The sequence below is a fragment of the Panthera tigris genome, chromosome F3 (assembly GCF_018350195.1).
Source record: "Panthera tigris isolate Pti1 chromosome F3, P.tigris_Pti1_mat1.1, whole genome shotgun sequence".
In the NCBI taxonomy this organism is placed as follows: Eukaryota; Metazoa; Chordata; class Mammalia; order Carnivora; family Felidae; genus Panthera; species Panthera tigris.
In genome coordinates, this window is record NC_056678.1 from 50,644,597 (window position 1) to 50,660,485 (window position 15,889).

At 32.5% G+C, this 15,889-nt stretch overlaps 1 protein-coding gene across 1 annotated transcript in view; it reads left to right on the forward strand.

Annotated features, from left to right (window-relative positions):
* Window positions 1–15,889, forward strand: part of BRINP3 (BMP/retinoic acid inducible neural specific 3) — a 406,055-nt gene that overhangs the window by 19,510 nt on the left and 370,656 nt on the right. The window contains exon 2 of the mRNA XM_042975995.1: window positions 1,528–1,813. Within this exon, the coding sequence (XP_042831929.1) occupies window positions 1,578–1,813 (236 nt within the window). The 5' untranslated portion in view covers window positions 1,528–1,577. The remainder of the gene's footprint in view (window positions 1–1,527; window positions 1,814–15,889) is intronic.

Consider the following 15,889-nt stretch of genomic DNA (forward strand, 5'->3'; position numbering starts at 1 on the left):
CTTCATTGTGAAAAATACTTTTTTAAATGTCTTTACTTATCAGATTTCCTATGTTGTTTACCAAAGAGGGCATTGTTTAATAATGACAGCGGAGAACTCACATCATCGGGGCAACTCGTATAGTATGTGGGCATTGTCTTTCTAATTGTATAGTGTGTATGACTGAGAATCTGATGACCTAGGTCAGTCATATTGCATCACTGTTTGAGATACTTTATAGTTGTAAAATTATTGTTCTATACCTTTCACGTATAAATAGTGTATGATTAAATTGTGAATTATAGAGTCATAACTAGAAAGCAAATTAAAAATATCAATCACCCTATCCAAACACCAGAGAAATATGGTAACTATTATAATTAAAATATTTTATTTAATACTGTGCATTTTGATCACTTTCTAAAGAGATTTTCCTGACTAAAAACTCTCACAATCAAAATGTTTTCATTAGTCAGATTTATATATTGCATAGTTCTAGGTGGCATAAATAATGATATTGGAAAAGATTGGTGAAGGTTGGAAAGTACAGTTGAATTCAAATATTTGTAGAATATTTTGTGTAACATATAGACATTGCATTCGCTGCTCTGTGTGAAGTCCTTTATACTCTCCCATACCAGGATTGCACCTCTGGGTACTTTATTTTTGAATGCTTCTAATATTAATGTATGTGATTTCATAGTTTACGTATAATCTGCATCTGTCTGTTTCTGTGTGTATATGAATTTTGCAGATATCCCTGTTTATCTGAAGAATAAGACACAGATGCACATTTACATGTTTTTAAGGTCCTAGAAGTAGTTTCATCATAATTCTGCTTAAATAATGAGAGAAGTTTGTCCATAATAGAATAATGGGAAAAAAGTCTGAGAAAACACACACACCTCCCCTTCCATCCATCACCCCTGCACATCCATCCATCCATCCATCCATCCATCTATATATAGAAATAGATAGATGATAGACATATATATATATATATATATATATAAACACACAGTAATATATGTATGTATTCTTAAGTGCACGATTTTATTCCATTTAGTCTCTATATTATGAAAATAACTACCTGAATATCTTTGATCCATTTCTTAAAGATTATTCTAAAACAACTAAAATAAACAATAAAATACACCTAACATTAAAATTTATAACATAACGTATGGAATAATTAAACATATCAACATTTCCCTTGAAAGTGACCATTGTTATAAACACTTAAGCAGAAAAGAAGAAGTATTTGTCAAAACTTCTGATCGTGGCTGTATGACACTGTCATGACCAAGTTTGTTATGACTCAGTGACTGATTTTCCAATAAATGCAAAAGGACACAAAGTCTGCAGGGCACACAGCTTTGGAAAAGAGAAAAGAAATCATTTTGTTTTACTTATTATTTACTTTTGCTATCATCTATTTCAAACAATGATATTAGATTAAAAAAAACAAAAGAATTTGCCACCTCAGCACCTTAATTGCTAGAACAGAATCTTCTAGGGGCTAACTAATTGCCTGTGTATTTTGTCTAGGTGTTGAGGGAAAGCTAAGAGAATGAAGGCTCTAAATCCCCAGTGGAAGCATGATATGGCGGAGCAGAGCTGGTGCTGAATTGTTCTCTCTGATGGCTCTATGGGAGTGGATAGCCTTGAGTCTTCATTGCTGGGTTTTAGCGGTTGCTGCTGTTTCGGATCAGCATGCCACAAGCCCCTTCGACTGGCTCCTCTCTGATAAGGGACCCTTCCATCGCTCACAGGAATACACAGATTTTGTGGACAGAAGCCGGCAGGGATTTAGCACAAGATACAAGATATACAGGTATGAAGCAAAGGGAAAGCAATTATAGAGATATCTTCCTTGAAGGTTGTGTATGACTAAGTTTCTCTAAGGGAAAGTTTCAGATGGGAAAGGGTAATTCTCAGAAGGGTTATTATTTACTATTCACAATAGTACTGTTTTCTGGTTATTTAAAAGTATTTCTTGTACATGCAATACATATATATTGTATATTCCAATATATATAAATTTCAATTAACTTTGAAGCTGAGTTTATCATTTTAAATAGCCAAATTTTTAAGTGAATTTTCTTGAGATTCCTTTCTACCTCATATCATGCTATGTTACCTTTTTTAGCTTAAATAGAAATGGTATCTTCTAGTTGCTGAGAAGTTGAGTCTCCTGATCCTTTTTTCCCTTAAAGGTAATTGTACATTCAGAAGCTGAAGAAAATGGCAATGGGCTAAAAAGAAGTAGCAGATAAATGTGACATGATAGCAAAGGCCAAGAAAAAGGAAGGGATGGAGATATATGGCCTTTTCTTTTACCCTTGTTATATATTTGAATATAAATAAGTTACACAAAAGGAGTCATATATTAAATCCAACACACTGCCTGCTTCCCCCAAAACCAGTGAATCCATTAAGTAGAGGAGTGTACAAATGATTGCCTGAATGGATTAGATTGTATTGATCTTTGCCATAAAGAATGTTTCATGTAAGGTTATCAGTTTGGTTTGTTTCTTCATGATTGAAATTTACAATTCCCAGCAGCTGGTTTAGCATTTATGCAGAAGCAAAATTTAATATTGTATTTTTGTGTCTGATTCTATGTAGATACTATTATATAAATATTTTATTTTATGTTGTATGTGCACCAGAGGGCACTGTGCTTCTGGTCTGTATGTAGTCTATTATACATCATTGCGAGAAATTTATAAATCCTATCAGTAATGCATATTTACAGAACAGACTGAAGGTACTGAACAAGTTTCATGAAATCACATTGTTCCCTGTGTTTGGATGCACGTGCGTGCACATGCTTTTGTTTAATAAGAAATCCCTTAGTCCAGGCAGCCAGGGCACATTCACAAGTCTGCAAAAAGACTTATTCTATTTTTAAAAAAATGACATGATAAGTATTAAAGATTTTCTTTCTGAAATGCAGCAGGAAACAGTCAATATAATATAATTCCAGCTTCATTCTTTTTACATGTGTTTGTTGGTTTAGCCAGATTTCCTTTACAAATTGTGTGAAGCTACTTGAACTTAAGATTGTAAGAATGTCTAATATTTCAGCATTCTGCACGAGGATTTTTAACAGTCTGTCAAACCAACTAACCCAGAGCATGTCTCCATGATCTATTGGCATCTGTATTGGGAGGTCTGAGGTGTTGACTAGTGTGTGATTGTTTGGCTCAGCTTATGGGTCGATCAGCTGTGAGTTGGAAACATGGCCTGACATGTCTTTAGAGGTTCTAAGTTGAATGAAAGAGACACTATTTGGATCACCACAGTGAAAGGTAATGAAAAACAGTGCCTTGGGATGTGTTTGCAAGGCTCATATATACCCTTTTATCTTCATGGAACTGTATTCTTAAAGACCTCCTTTACCCCTATGCTCCTCATCCTTCCTATGTCTTTATCTGTGTGGCTTGAATAAACATGTATGGGAATTGTTTATTTATAAACAGTGGAATACAGTGTCCCTTTAGCCCACCCCAGACAAGGCTATAACTTCTTATGTTACCTTTGAAACCTTGCCTAATGATATTCGTTGATGGTTGATATGTAATGAACAGTGTAATATATTTATGAGGATTCCTTTTGGACAGTGAGATATTTCATTTATCCAATTAGTATTTATCTAAATTTCAGATAATTCTATCCACCTATGCATCTAATGCAATGGATCTGCACTGTTCCTTGTGAAGTTAAGGTTGTTTTTGAGATATTAGAGAATCTCAAATAGAAGGATTAGAATGACTTTTTGTTATTGTCGTTTTTACTTTAAAAAGTATTTGTCTTAAAAGCTAATTATTAGAGACTTTGTCTTTTATAAATATTTGTCTTGAAATACAGAATTTAAGGCACATACGTGGAAAATTAACATTTCTTATATTAAGCACTAGATTAATCATTCTAAAAAGACCAATTTCAAAGAATGATCAGCCAAATTTTACTATGTTTATTATTACTGTCATAAGCTCCTTCATGCAGGGTATTGCACTGATATAGTTTCTGCAAGGTATTAGTTCTAAATGTAAAACATATTAACCTATTAAAAGAATTAGGTCAGATCTTTTTCAGTTATCTTCATTTTATATCCTTCTCCAGCAACATACTTTTCTTTTCACCTCAAAAATAAAACAGCAAAATCATAACCATTAAACATTACTAAGATCACAGTCAAGGCTTAAAGAAGAAAAAAGTGCCATGATTTTTTTGACAAAATACATTTTTGTCAATTAATGAGGCCCATATCTGTATTTTTAAATTAAAGTGTATTATAAAGAAATTTTAGATTTTTGCTCTGGAATAACACAATCAATTAAAAATGGTTATTTTATCAGTAGATCGTTGAATTGGAGGATATAGAATTAACTTGCTAACACTTAACTTATCTGGTTAACATTAATAGTTGGCTGTTTAGCCATCTTTCCCTCTTAGTTGAAGATTGATAATAGAATCTAAGCATAGGCATTTTAAGTATCCTCAGTTTTAGAAAAAGGATTATGCTTGGAGAAATTTTGTGTGCTACAAGGCATAGAATAGGAGCACACTTGATCCCTTAATCAGTTGGAGCCTTGTGATTGGTTACTATGCTCTAGAAACGCCCATAAGCAGTAAGCCACCAGCAAATGCATAATTTCTTTCAGTCCTGGAGATTCTTCCTTCCTTCCTTCCTTCCTTTCTTTGTTTCTTTTTTTTCTCAAGAGAGTCAAAGTGCAAGTGGGATAGGGGGAGAGGAAGAAGAGAGATAATTTTTTTTAATGTTTATTTATTTTGCGAAAGAGCAAACATGAGTGGGGGAAGGGCAGAGAGAGGAAGGGAGAGAGAGGATCTTAAGCAGGCTCCACACCCGGTACGGAGCCCTACACAGGGCTCAATCTCCCCACCAGATCATGACCTGGGCTGAAATCAAGAGTGCAATGCTTAATCGACTGAGCAACCCAGGTGCCCCTTCTATTCTTTTAATAAATTATAAGAGTTCCAGACAAGGGACTCACTTTTAGCAACTCAAACTTAGAATTATCTTGAATCACATCTATAAGTTCTATGGTCATAGGAAGGTGAATTTTATTTCCATAAAAGAGACATTTCACATATGTAGATCTTCAGATATGGTGATACAAAACAAAAACCTATAAAATCCTTTCTTTGCTTTACCAAGCTTCTACCATTCTTTGTTTAAGCATATGTGCAGGTTAACATTAAGGAAAATAATGTTGCTTTTCTTAAAATCTTCCAAGATAATATAAAGATATGGCATATTACCACAACTTAGTTTACTTCCTCAAAGCAGTTTTTCAAAACAAAATTTGAATGAGAATAGGAAACAATTGAAATAAATGTTAAATGTTGTGCCTTATTGGTCTTGGTGGTCATATTCTCTGAAAAAAAAAAAAACTTAAAAAATGGTGTGCAAAGGAGAAGATAGTCTAGAAAATAAACAAATGTATGGACATTTTATATATGATAGGGGTATATGAAATTGTATATGAGAAAGGGTGAGCTTTTGAGTAAATGGTGTGCAATTTGAGTATCCATATGAGGTAAGCAGAAATCACATTCCTTCCTCTTCTGATATATACAAATCCACTTTAAATGGAATAAAGATCTATATAGGAAAGGCAAAAATGTTAACTTTTTAAAAGAAAACAGAGGAAAATACTTTCATGATGTTGGGGTTTGTACGGGTTTCTTCACCAGGCATTAAACATTGCACATCAACAAATATTGATCAATTCAGGTATATTGACATATATATATATATATACGCGCGCGCGCGCACACACACACACACACACACACACACACACACACACACACTAACAGGAATCTGGCCACCGGTAGCAGCATGGATGAATCTCCAAAACAGAATATTAAGTGAAAGAAACTAACACAGGAAAAATTTGCACACAGTATGATTCTGTTATATGAAATTCACAAAACTAAATTGTATTGTTTGGAGATGCACACCTGAAGATAGTGGGCAAACTTAAAGAAAAGCAAGGAAATTACTAAAACAAAAATCAATATAACAGTTATTTCTATGAGGATGTAAGAAGGATGGGATTTTTAGGGCAGAATATGAAGGATTTTTAAGGTAATGACAACTCTCAATTCCTTAAAGTGGATGGTTGTTGCACTGGTGTTCTTTAGATTCTAAATATTTGTTTTAGGGGTGCCTGGGTGACCGAGTCAGTTAAGTGTCTGACTTTGGCTCAGGTCATGATCTCATGGTTTGTGAGTTCAAGCCCCACATCAGGCTCTGTGCTGACAGCTCAGATCCTGGAGCCAGTTTCAGATTCTTTGTCTCCCTTTCTCTGCCCCTCTCCTGCTTGCACCCTGTCTGTCTCTCTCAAAAATAAATAAACAATAAAAATGGAAAGAAAGGAAGAAAGAAAGAAAGAAAGAAAGAAAGATTTTAGACTTTTAATATAGCATTTTATATTTCACAATATAAAAAATTTTAATAGTAGTATTGTGTCAGCTTTGAATTGAAAGATTGAAGTCTTCAAATTAAATAGATTAATTCTTCCCTTTGAATTACCCCAAATTCAATATTTACTACTAAAGCTTATTAAGCTCTTATAAATTCTATAGAAATGTTTAATGATATGAGCAATATATGCTCCATTATAGTTTAGTATCTATACATGCATTAATATGCAATAATAAAATTTTTCTTGTTGATTTTTGTTTACAAAAACCATAATTTTTATATGTGAGTTTTACTATAGCCTTTCATTGATGGGATTATTACATAAATTTCAAAAAGCCAACATATAGATATTTTAAATAATATGTCTATAAACAACAAACATTAAAAGAACTTATATTTCTAATTCAAATTAATGACTATTTTACCACAATTAAAAAAAAAAACCAAAAGCCCCCATAGATAGTTGACTAAATCTTTCTGCTGTTCAAAACCCAACTCCATTGCACCACTCTTGTCTTTGTGTTCGTGTGTATTAGTTTTGCTCAGTAAATATATCCTTCTAATATACATTCTCTGTTGCCAGAGGCCTAACAAAATTGTGTTAGACTGTTGCATTTAAGGTTCCCAATATATCAGGCCTCCCCATCTCAACGACCTTATGTATTACCTCCATCCCTGACTTGGGCTTGGGCAGCCACATTGCCTCAGTGAATGGGACATCAGCAAATATGATGCAGGCAGTATCTTACGAAGTGCTGGTGCACCGGGCTTGCCCTGAATCTTACCTGCAACTACTCTGTGAAGACGTTCAGTCTAGACCAGTAGAAGAGCTGAGGACATATGGAGCAGCTGTTGCTGCTCTCTGGACCTGATGGCCATCATATGAGTGACCCTAGGCATACCAGGAGAACCTTCTAGCTGGGCTCAGCCAATATTGTTTACTCATTCACAGAATCATTAACAGCAACAATAAAATCTTGTTTTAGGCCTCTAAGTTTACAGAAGGTTTCCACGTATTATATGTAACTGATAAAAGTATTCTTCATCAGGAATACAGATTGGACAGGTATTTATTAATGGTGTCATAAGTAATATGAAATGGTAAAGATAACATTTATCATAAAGTGCTTCTTTATTTAAGGATGCATACATTTTTTAAATAGAAACTAAGGGGGTTTGGGCTTAAAATCTCTCCTATCCAAACAGCAATTCCTACACAATCACTTTAAATTTCCTACTAAAATACTATGAATCTATGAAAGGGAGTGGATTTTGGAGGAGAATGAAAACTGATAAGAACACAGGATTTGAGATTGACACACATTGTATCGGACTATGAAAGGCATTTCAATAGTCATAAGAATAAGTGATTAGCAAACATACTTAAATGCTTAAGATAGATTAAGCCAAATAGTCTTGACAAAGGTGATACCTTAGATACAGTTGGGAACTACATCATTATCACTACCTACTCAGAAGGCCGGAGTTGGCACCTAGGTAAAACTATGCAGCCCTCTTTCACCTGCAAGACTCTGTTTTGTGATATAACCAAGTACACATAATTGATTTCTCTCTTTATTTTTTTTTCAAGTTTTAATTTAAATTCCAGTTAGTTAACATACAATGTAGTATTAGTTTTAGGTGTAGAATTTAGTGATTCAACCCTCACATGATTTCTCTCTTTCTTACCATGCTTGGAGATGGTAGTTCCTAAGAATAATACTATAGGTAGAGAGTTGCCAGTTGAGTAGGACCCATACAATATGTGGGGCATACGTACACTAAAAAAAAATTAATTGTTTATTTAAACTATAATTTGATTGCTTGTCATGTATTTTATCTGTTCTATCTGGTAACTCTCTGAGGGGAAGTGATTACTGACTTTGATGATGTTGTATCAAGGACAAGGACTCTCAGAAGTAAATTAGGAATAAGAAAAGAATATAATCAATAGAGTTTCTCATGGACATTTTTTTGTTCATCCTGTCAGAGAAATTAATGTCAGGGTAACTACTGCATTCGATGAAGATAGCCACACACTGACAGTTAAGCCCAAACCTTTACACGTCTTCAGCAAACCAAAGAGCATGCGGGGAAAAAAGAGTGACTCAAACACTGTCTCTTAGCAAAATCTGTGTATTGATAGAGCTCTCCATTCCACATCATGTAAATAAAATAAGGCAGTAATAGCACCTTTGGGTTTGCAGTATATGACAGAGTGCCTATCACATTGTAGCGCTCACAGACCATGTAAAGCATGCTTACAGAAGGAGGCAAAGAACAAATAAAAAAAAAGATTAAAAAAATTACCATAAAACCTCAGTGGGAGAGGGGCACCTGAGTGTCTCAGTTGGCTAAGCTCTGACTCTTGATTTTTGGCTCAGGTCATGATTTCACAATTCTGTTACTTGAAATCTAAAATGCTCTAGCGAAACATGAATTAATTATATAATAGTGGAATTAAAAAAGTGTTGTGTCAGGGTGCCTGGGTGGCTCAGTCAGTTAAGTGTCCATCTCTTGATTTCAGCTCAGGTCTTGATCTCATGGTTCATGAGATCAAGCTCCAACTCAGGCTCTGTGCTGACAGCGTGGAGCCTATTTGGGATTCTCTCTCTCTCTCTCTCTCTCTCTCTCTCTCTCTTTCTTTATCTCCGTGCCGCTCTCTTGCTTGCCTTCTCTCTCCAGCTCAAATAAATAAACTTAAAAAAAAACTCAGTAGAAGAGATGGCCTCTACGATCCTCCTCAATACACACATATACAGGCATTACAAACATGTACACCTTGTCTTCTCGGTAGGTTGTAAGAAACTGTGAAGTCTACCAAACAGAAGAGACGGTAAGGAAAATATGATCTGAAAAGAAAAGAGAATTGGGTAAAATAATGTATAATAATTGGGTAATAATGCAAATAAATGCAGCAATAAGAATAAAATCTACATTAAAAACCATTACACACAGTAAGTGTAAAAATTGCAAGCATGCTTATGAAATTGTATGGAAGTGTTAAAGTATAATTCTTGGAGGATATAATATTTAACATGACAAGCAGTGATTAAATACCTGTGTTGATAAGTTCATTTGATAGAAATAAATACCTAGAAGAAAGGTCTTATTATAAACTGAGTGAAGTCTTAAAAACTATTTTAAGAATAAAAATTTGTATTTATTTAAATTCTGAAAGTAGAAACTTGAAAGAATAAGTTTAAATGTTATTGCAAACCTTAAGGGTAACAACTAGTGAATACAAAAAGTATATTTATATTAAAATCTATTGCTACATACAAAAACAAACATATAAAATGTCAAAAAAAGAAGATAGTAAAGTAACTTAAGACAAGGTGACTGCAGAAACACCAAACATAAGGTTAATGTAATGAATGTATATATTTCAAGGTCTAAGCATAATTATTGTATTTTGATTAAAACATCTATTTGAATATGGTACTCATAGCAAAGTTACCCAAAACAAAATTATACCTAACAAAAGCTCACAAGAGGTAAAAAGGTGATCAATTAATTATCTTATTATCCATATAATACTATCTAATGAAAGGTATATTATACTAGATCTTCTAAAGGGAGTTAAAAAAAACAGCTGTCATGAAATTTTAATCTACCGTTCTTATTGATGGATGAAATAGTTCACACCAAAAAAAGCAGTGTAGGCGTAGGAAAAAGCAGGTAACTTGAGTATTGAATTTAGCATAATTGTATCACAATAAAATTGTATATGCTAAACATGTAATATACTTCTTAAACATATACATGGGGAATTTATAATATTTAATTTATAAGTTTATGTATATGTGTGTATATATTTATTTTAGTCCACACAAAAGTTTTCAGCACAATGTATCCCTACATTTTAGAGCTTTTGAAATCTTACCATATAGCCTTAAAACTAGTTACTTTCTATATTAATTTAAGATCTTAATTCAACTATTTGCTCATCAAATTGAAAATTGAGATTTAATGGTGTTAAATATGATTTTATTTTAAAATATATTTAATACAATGAGAAATTATTTCATACTTTTAAAAATGCCGAGTTAAATAAAACAAACAAGAGGATTGTTGGAGGGGAGGTGGGCAGGGAAATGGGCTAAAAATGGATGTTGGATATTAAGGAGGCCATTTGTAATGAGCACTGGGAATCAATGTAAGTAATGAATCACTAATTCTATGTTTGAAACTAGTACTACACTATATGTAAACTAGAATTTAAATAACACTGGAAGCATTAAGACAAACAAACTCAAAAACTCAAAAACAGAAAATGGAGCTCAAATGACTTCTCTATGATTTTACTTTTTAAAAATACAAACATGCAGAGCATAAAGACTACAAGTAAATGTATCTCAATGTTTGCTTTATCTCTCCTTGGAAAGTTTTGTACATTTTTCTTATAGTTTCTATAATAAGCATGTGTAAATCTGTGATCAGCAAGATATTTAATATCATTTAAAATATTAAGATGAGACATACTTGAAAAACAACTTCCAAATAATTAACAGTGAAATTATTAGTATTAATCAGGAATATTTAAATTAAAGTTTAAAAAAGTTTTAAAGAAGAGTGTACGTCTTCACACCTATTTTCAAAATAATTATAATAAAATAACTTTATGTCACAAAGAACTATAAAATCGGTCAACACTGGTTTATGGAACATAAAGTGTAGACAAGGAAAAAGAAAGAGATGGAACTAAATATTTTATTTTCATTATGTGATTGTACTTTCACATGTGACTTTATTTAATCCCCAAACAACCCTAATATAAGAATTCCTATTCTACAGATTAACAAACAAGAACATAAAGCTATTGTCCTTTTGTTGACTCCTAGTATTCCCAAATATCTCTTTCATTGCACTTATGCCATTGCACTAAAATCACATGTTGACTCCCTGAACTATGAATGCCTTGAAGGTAGGAATTCTCCATCTTGCTACTTTATTTGTACATTATTATTATAATATCTATTTATTTATTTTGAAAGAGTGAGAGAGCAAGTAGGGAGGGACAGAGACAGAGAAGGTGAGAGAGAGAGAGACCCAAACAGGCTCCACACTGTCAGCACAGAGCCCAACATGGGGCTCGAACTCATGAATGGTGAGATCCTGACCTGAGCTGAAATCAGGAGTCAGATGCTTAACTGAGCCACCCAGGCACCTCTTATTATATTCTGTATATTATTCTCTTTCTATATTTCTATCCATCTTTATATTCCTTGAGCGAGCCAGCTGCTCTCCCATTAAAGCCATCAGCTTTACATTTGGGGCTGCCTGATTTCAAAGCCAATGCTCATGCCATTGAAAAGATCCCCTCTTGACTGTGAGTAAGGAGACATGAATTGTTTTCTGTCTTTGCTACTAACCAACTGTGCTACCACAAATTTATAAATTAATTTCTCACATCTCAGTATCATTTTTGTAAAATTAAGAGTGCACTAGACCTCTAAAGATTCTTTGAATTATAAAATTCAGTGCCTGTAATCCCAAAAGTGAGCAGAAAAATATCAGAACAAATAGATAAGCATTAAATAAAAAGTCAACTGTGGTTAATTATTCTATCTGTATTATTCTGTATTTTGCAAAAGTCACTTATAAACACTTCTAGAAACATAATATCTAAAAATATTTCATATAATTCTGTGTTTATGCAAACTTAAACATCAATTTTGTAATAATTTCCCCTCTACCCACCACTCCAATTATTTTCTATTTCTTTATGTTCTTTTGAAGAGGCTATAGTGGAAGGAAGCTATTTTTCCCAATTGGTTGACTTTCTACAAATCATTCCATTTGTCTGGTACACTTTACAGTGCAGTGATAAATTAGGGAGAGTATTCTAGATAGTGATTTTATACATAAATGCCATAAATTATTTGTTAATTGATATTTATTCAACAACTCTATTTAGTTATATCTCTAATTTTAAGAGTAAACCATATAATAAATTAACAATTTTATTAGTAAAGTCTAATTCACAATTGAATACACATATGAATTCATACTTTGTGTACTTTAGCTGACATCTGGAAACTTTTAGTAAGGAATAAAATAGAAATATTAATTCAAGGGTTTAGGAATTATAATGGATTTTCAGAACAGCCCGTTTTCAATGGAGATTGTATATAATCTCATGATTATAAGTAAAAGACATGCTTCATCATAATTTCTGTAATTTGTAAGTAAAAATTTTAGTCTAATAGTGCATTCATGTTTGTAACTATTAAAACAAGAAAATGAACAGGACTGCCAGCTTACACTATTATTTATAGAAGAGGAAATAACACTTATGATTTTTTTGTCATTCAAACAAATAATTTATTTGATTATTTTGCCCTCTCCCGTTCCACCTTACCAAACATTCTAATTCTTTACTGTCATCATCTCTGTGATCTTCTTCCAAACAAAATCGCCAAAATTGTCAGTGTTGTTTTCTTTTGGTGTCGCTATTCTGGGACTTTTGAATTGTTAATATGTATTTTTTTTTTTTACCAAGCCCTATTCAAAAAATGCACTGTTTAAAAATTGAGGGGAAAAAATGAGTAATAATACTTTTACAAGGATTTCCTTGTCTTTTTTCTTGACTGTGTTTGTATTGCACCTATTTAAATGGACTCTTATTTTAAAAATCATTTGCATTGCATTTTTTATTGTAAGTAAGAAAAGGTCCTAAATAACATTTATTATGCCTTTTCTTGTCTTAACACAAAATAATTACCGTAATTGCCATTTAATTGAAATATTAAAAAAAAGCCAACTTTTGAAATATAAGTCAAATGATTAAGATTAGTATATAATCTCTTTTACTTTAATAAACATGTAATGTGAATCATGGTAAAAGATTAGACCTGTACCTTCAAATTGTACTTTCTAAAAAGCTGAAATTTGTCCTGAGTACTTATAGTTTGTAATAGGTTTTATGTAATTAATATATATAATTAAACCATTCTTTTATAGAAGTAGCACATTTTAAATTTTTTGAGATTACTTTCCTATAAATTCCTTATTTTCCCATTATTTTCAATTAGACTCATAATTCCATAATTTGTTTTAGAATGTAAGAATTATCCAATAAAATTCATTCAGCTTAGAGAAGAGGCTTACCATCAATTAATTAGTAGTATTTAACCATGAAATTTGCCTCTCAGACTCAAGTGGCATATGATAATATGTAGATATTCAACAAATTTGGTAGAAAAAATTACACAAAGAATATTCACATATATACTTTTTATTGGAGTATAGTTGACATACAATATTGTATTAGTTTCATGTATGCAAAATAGTCTACAAGTCTATATTTTATGAAATACCACAATAAATGTAGTTACCAACTGTCACCATACAGAGTTATTACAATATTATTAACTATATTTTCTATGTTGTATTTTTTATCCCCATGATGTATTTGTATTATAACTGGAATTTTGTACCTCTTAATCCCCTTCACCTATTACACCCATCTCCCCACCCCCCTTTCCCTCTGGAAAACAAACCGCCAGTTTGTTCTCTGTATTTATGAGTCTATTTCTGGTTTCGTTTTTTAGACTCCACATATAAATGAAATCATGTGGTATTTGCTTTTTTCTGTTGGGCTTATTTTACTTAGAATAATGCCCTCTAGGTCCATCCAAGTTGTCACAAATGGCAAGATTTCATTTTTATGGCTAATATTCCATTGTATATGTATACATCTGTATCCGTTCATCTTTTGATAGACACTTAGGTTGCTCCATATCTTGGCTATTGTAAATAATCTTGCAGTAAACATAGGGGTGTACATATCTTTTTGAATTTGTGTTTTCATTTTCTTTGTATAAATACCCAGAAGTGGAATTACTGGGTCATATGGTGGTTCTATTTTTAAGCTTTTGAGGAACTTCCATACTGTTTTCCACAGTGATTGCATCAATTTACATTCCTACCAACAGTGCATGCGGGTTTCCTTTTTCCATATCCTCACCAACACTTACGTTTGTTTTCTTGTTGATACTATCCATTCTGATTGGTATGAGATGATGGTAGCTCATTGTGGTTTTGATCTGCATTTCTGCAATGATTAGTGATGCTGAACAATTTTTCATGTATCTCTTGGCCATCTGTATGTCTTCTTTGGAAAACTGCCCGTTCAGGTCCCCTACCTACATATTCTTAATCTCCCTTTCATCTATTTCTCTACATATTCCAATAAACAAAGGCAATATAAAAAGCATACTATTTATTAAGTATATTTAAGTGTAAAAGCTAATAGCCTTGAGTTAAAAAAGAAATTTTTATGCTCTTCAGTTACTATTAAAGAATTGTTAAAAATTATCTGAATGTTTCCTTTGTAGAAACAGAAGATTCCACAATATTTGAAAGTACAGTTGAACTTTGAATAACATGGATTTGAAATGTGCAGGTCCCCTTATGTGAAGAATTTTTCCAATAAATACAGTAAAGTACTATAAATGTAATTTCTCTTATGAGTTTCTTAATAACACTTTCTTTTCTTTATCTTACTTTATTTAAGAATACAGTGTATAATACATATAACACACAAAATGCTTTGTTAATCACCTGTTTATGTTATCAGTAAGGCTTCCAGCCAAGAGTAGGCTATTTATTAGTAGTTAAGTTTCGGAGAAGTCAAAAGTTACACACAGATTTTCAACTCTGCAGGGAATCAGTGCCCCTAACCCTCCCCCATTGTTCAAGGGTCAACTGTATATACATTATATATATATATATATCTATACACACACACACACACACACACACACTGCAGACATAGAATTATTTTTGTGTCAGCCTTCCCTTTTTTAAAGTAATTTCCTCCTCTTTCCATGGATGTGCAGGGTACCTGTTCTCTTCCTTTTTGACACAAGTGAAGAGAAGCAAAGAGAATGGCCTTACCATGCATTTATGTGTCCTTTTTCTAGCAGACATTTCCCAGGCTGCTCACTTAAATAGATATTAGCAGCTAACTAATTAAACTATCTCTTCTGTCAGCCTGAAATTAGCGAAGGCTCTGTTTTGCTGCAGCCTGGTGTGCTATCTTATCTGAAAGGCATGTACTACTATCAAGTGCAAAACATAATAGAAAATTATATTTAAAGAGACATACCTCGTTGAACTGTATAAAGTATTTCCTCACAAAATGTATCCTTAAAAGATTAACTATTATATGAAGTGTGATTTTTGAGTCATCACTAAATTCATCACGCATGAAAGTTACACACAGTTACACATTTTCCTTGTTATAAAAAACAAAAAGAATTTTTGAATTATATTTTCAGAAGTGATATTTTTTAATGTACAAGATTCTAATGATAAAAAATGCCTTTAAAATCCATCGACTCAAATATTTTGGTTCTACTGCATGCTTTTTATATGTCATTGTTTGATATGTGTGTTCCTATCTCCTATAATGTAATACAAAAGCACTTTTAACCATCTGAC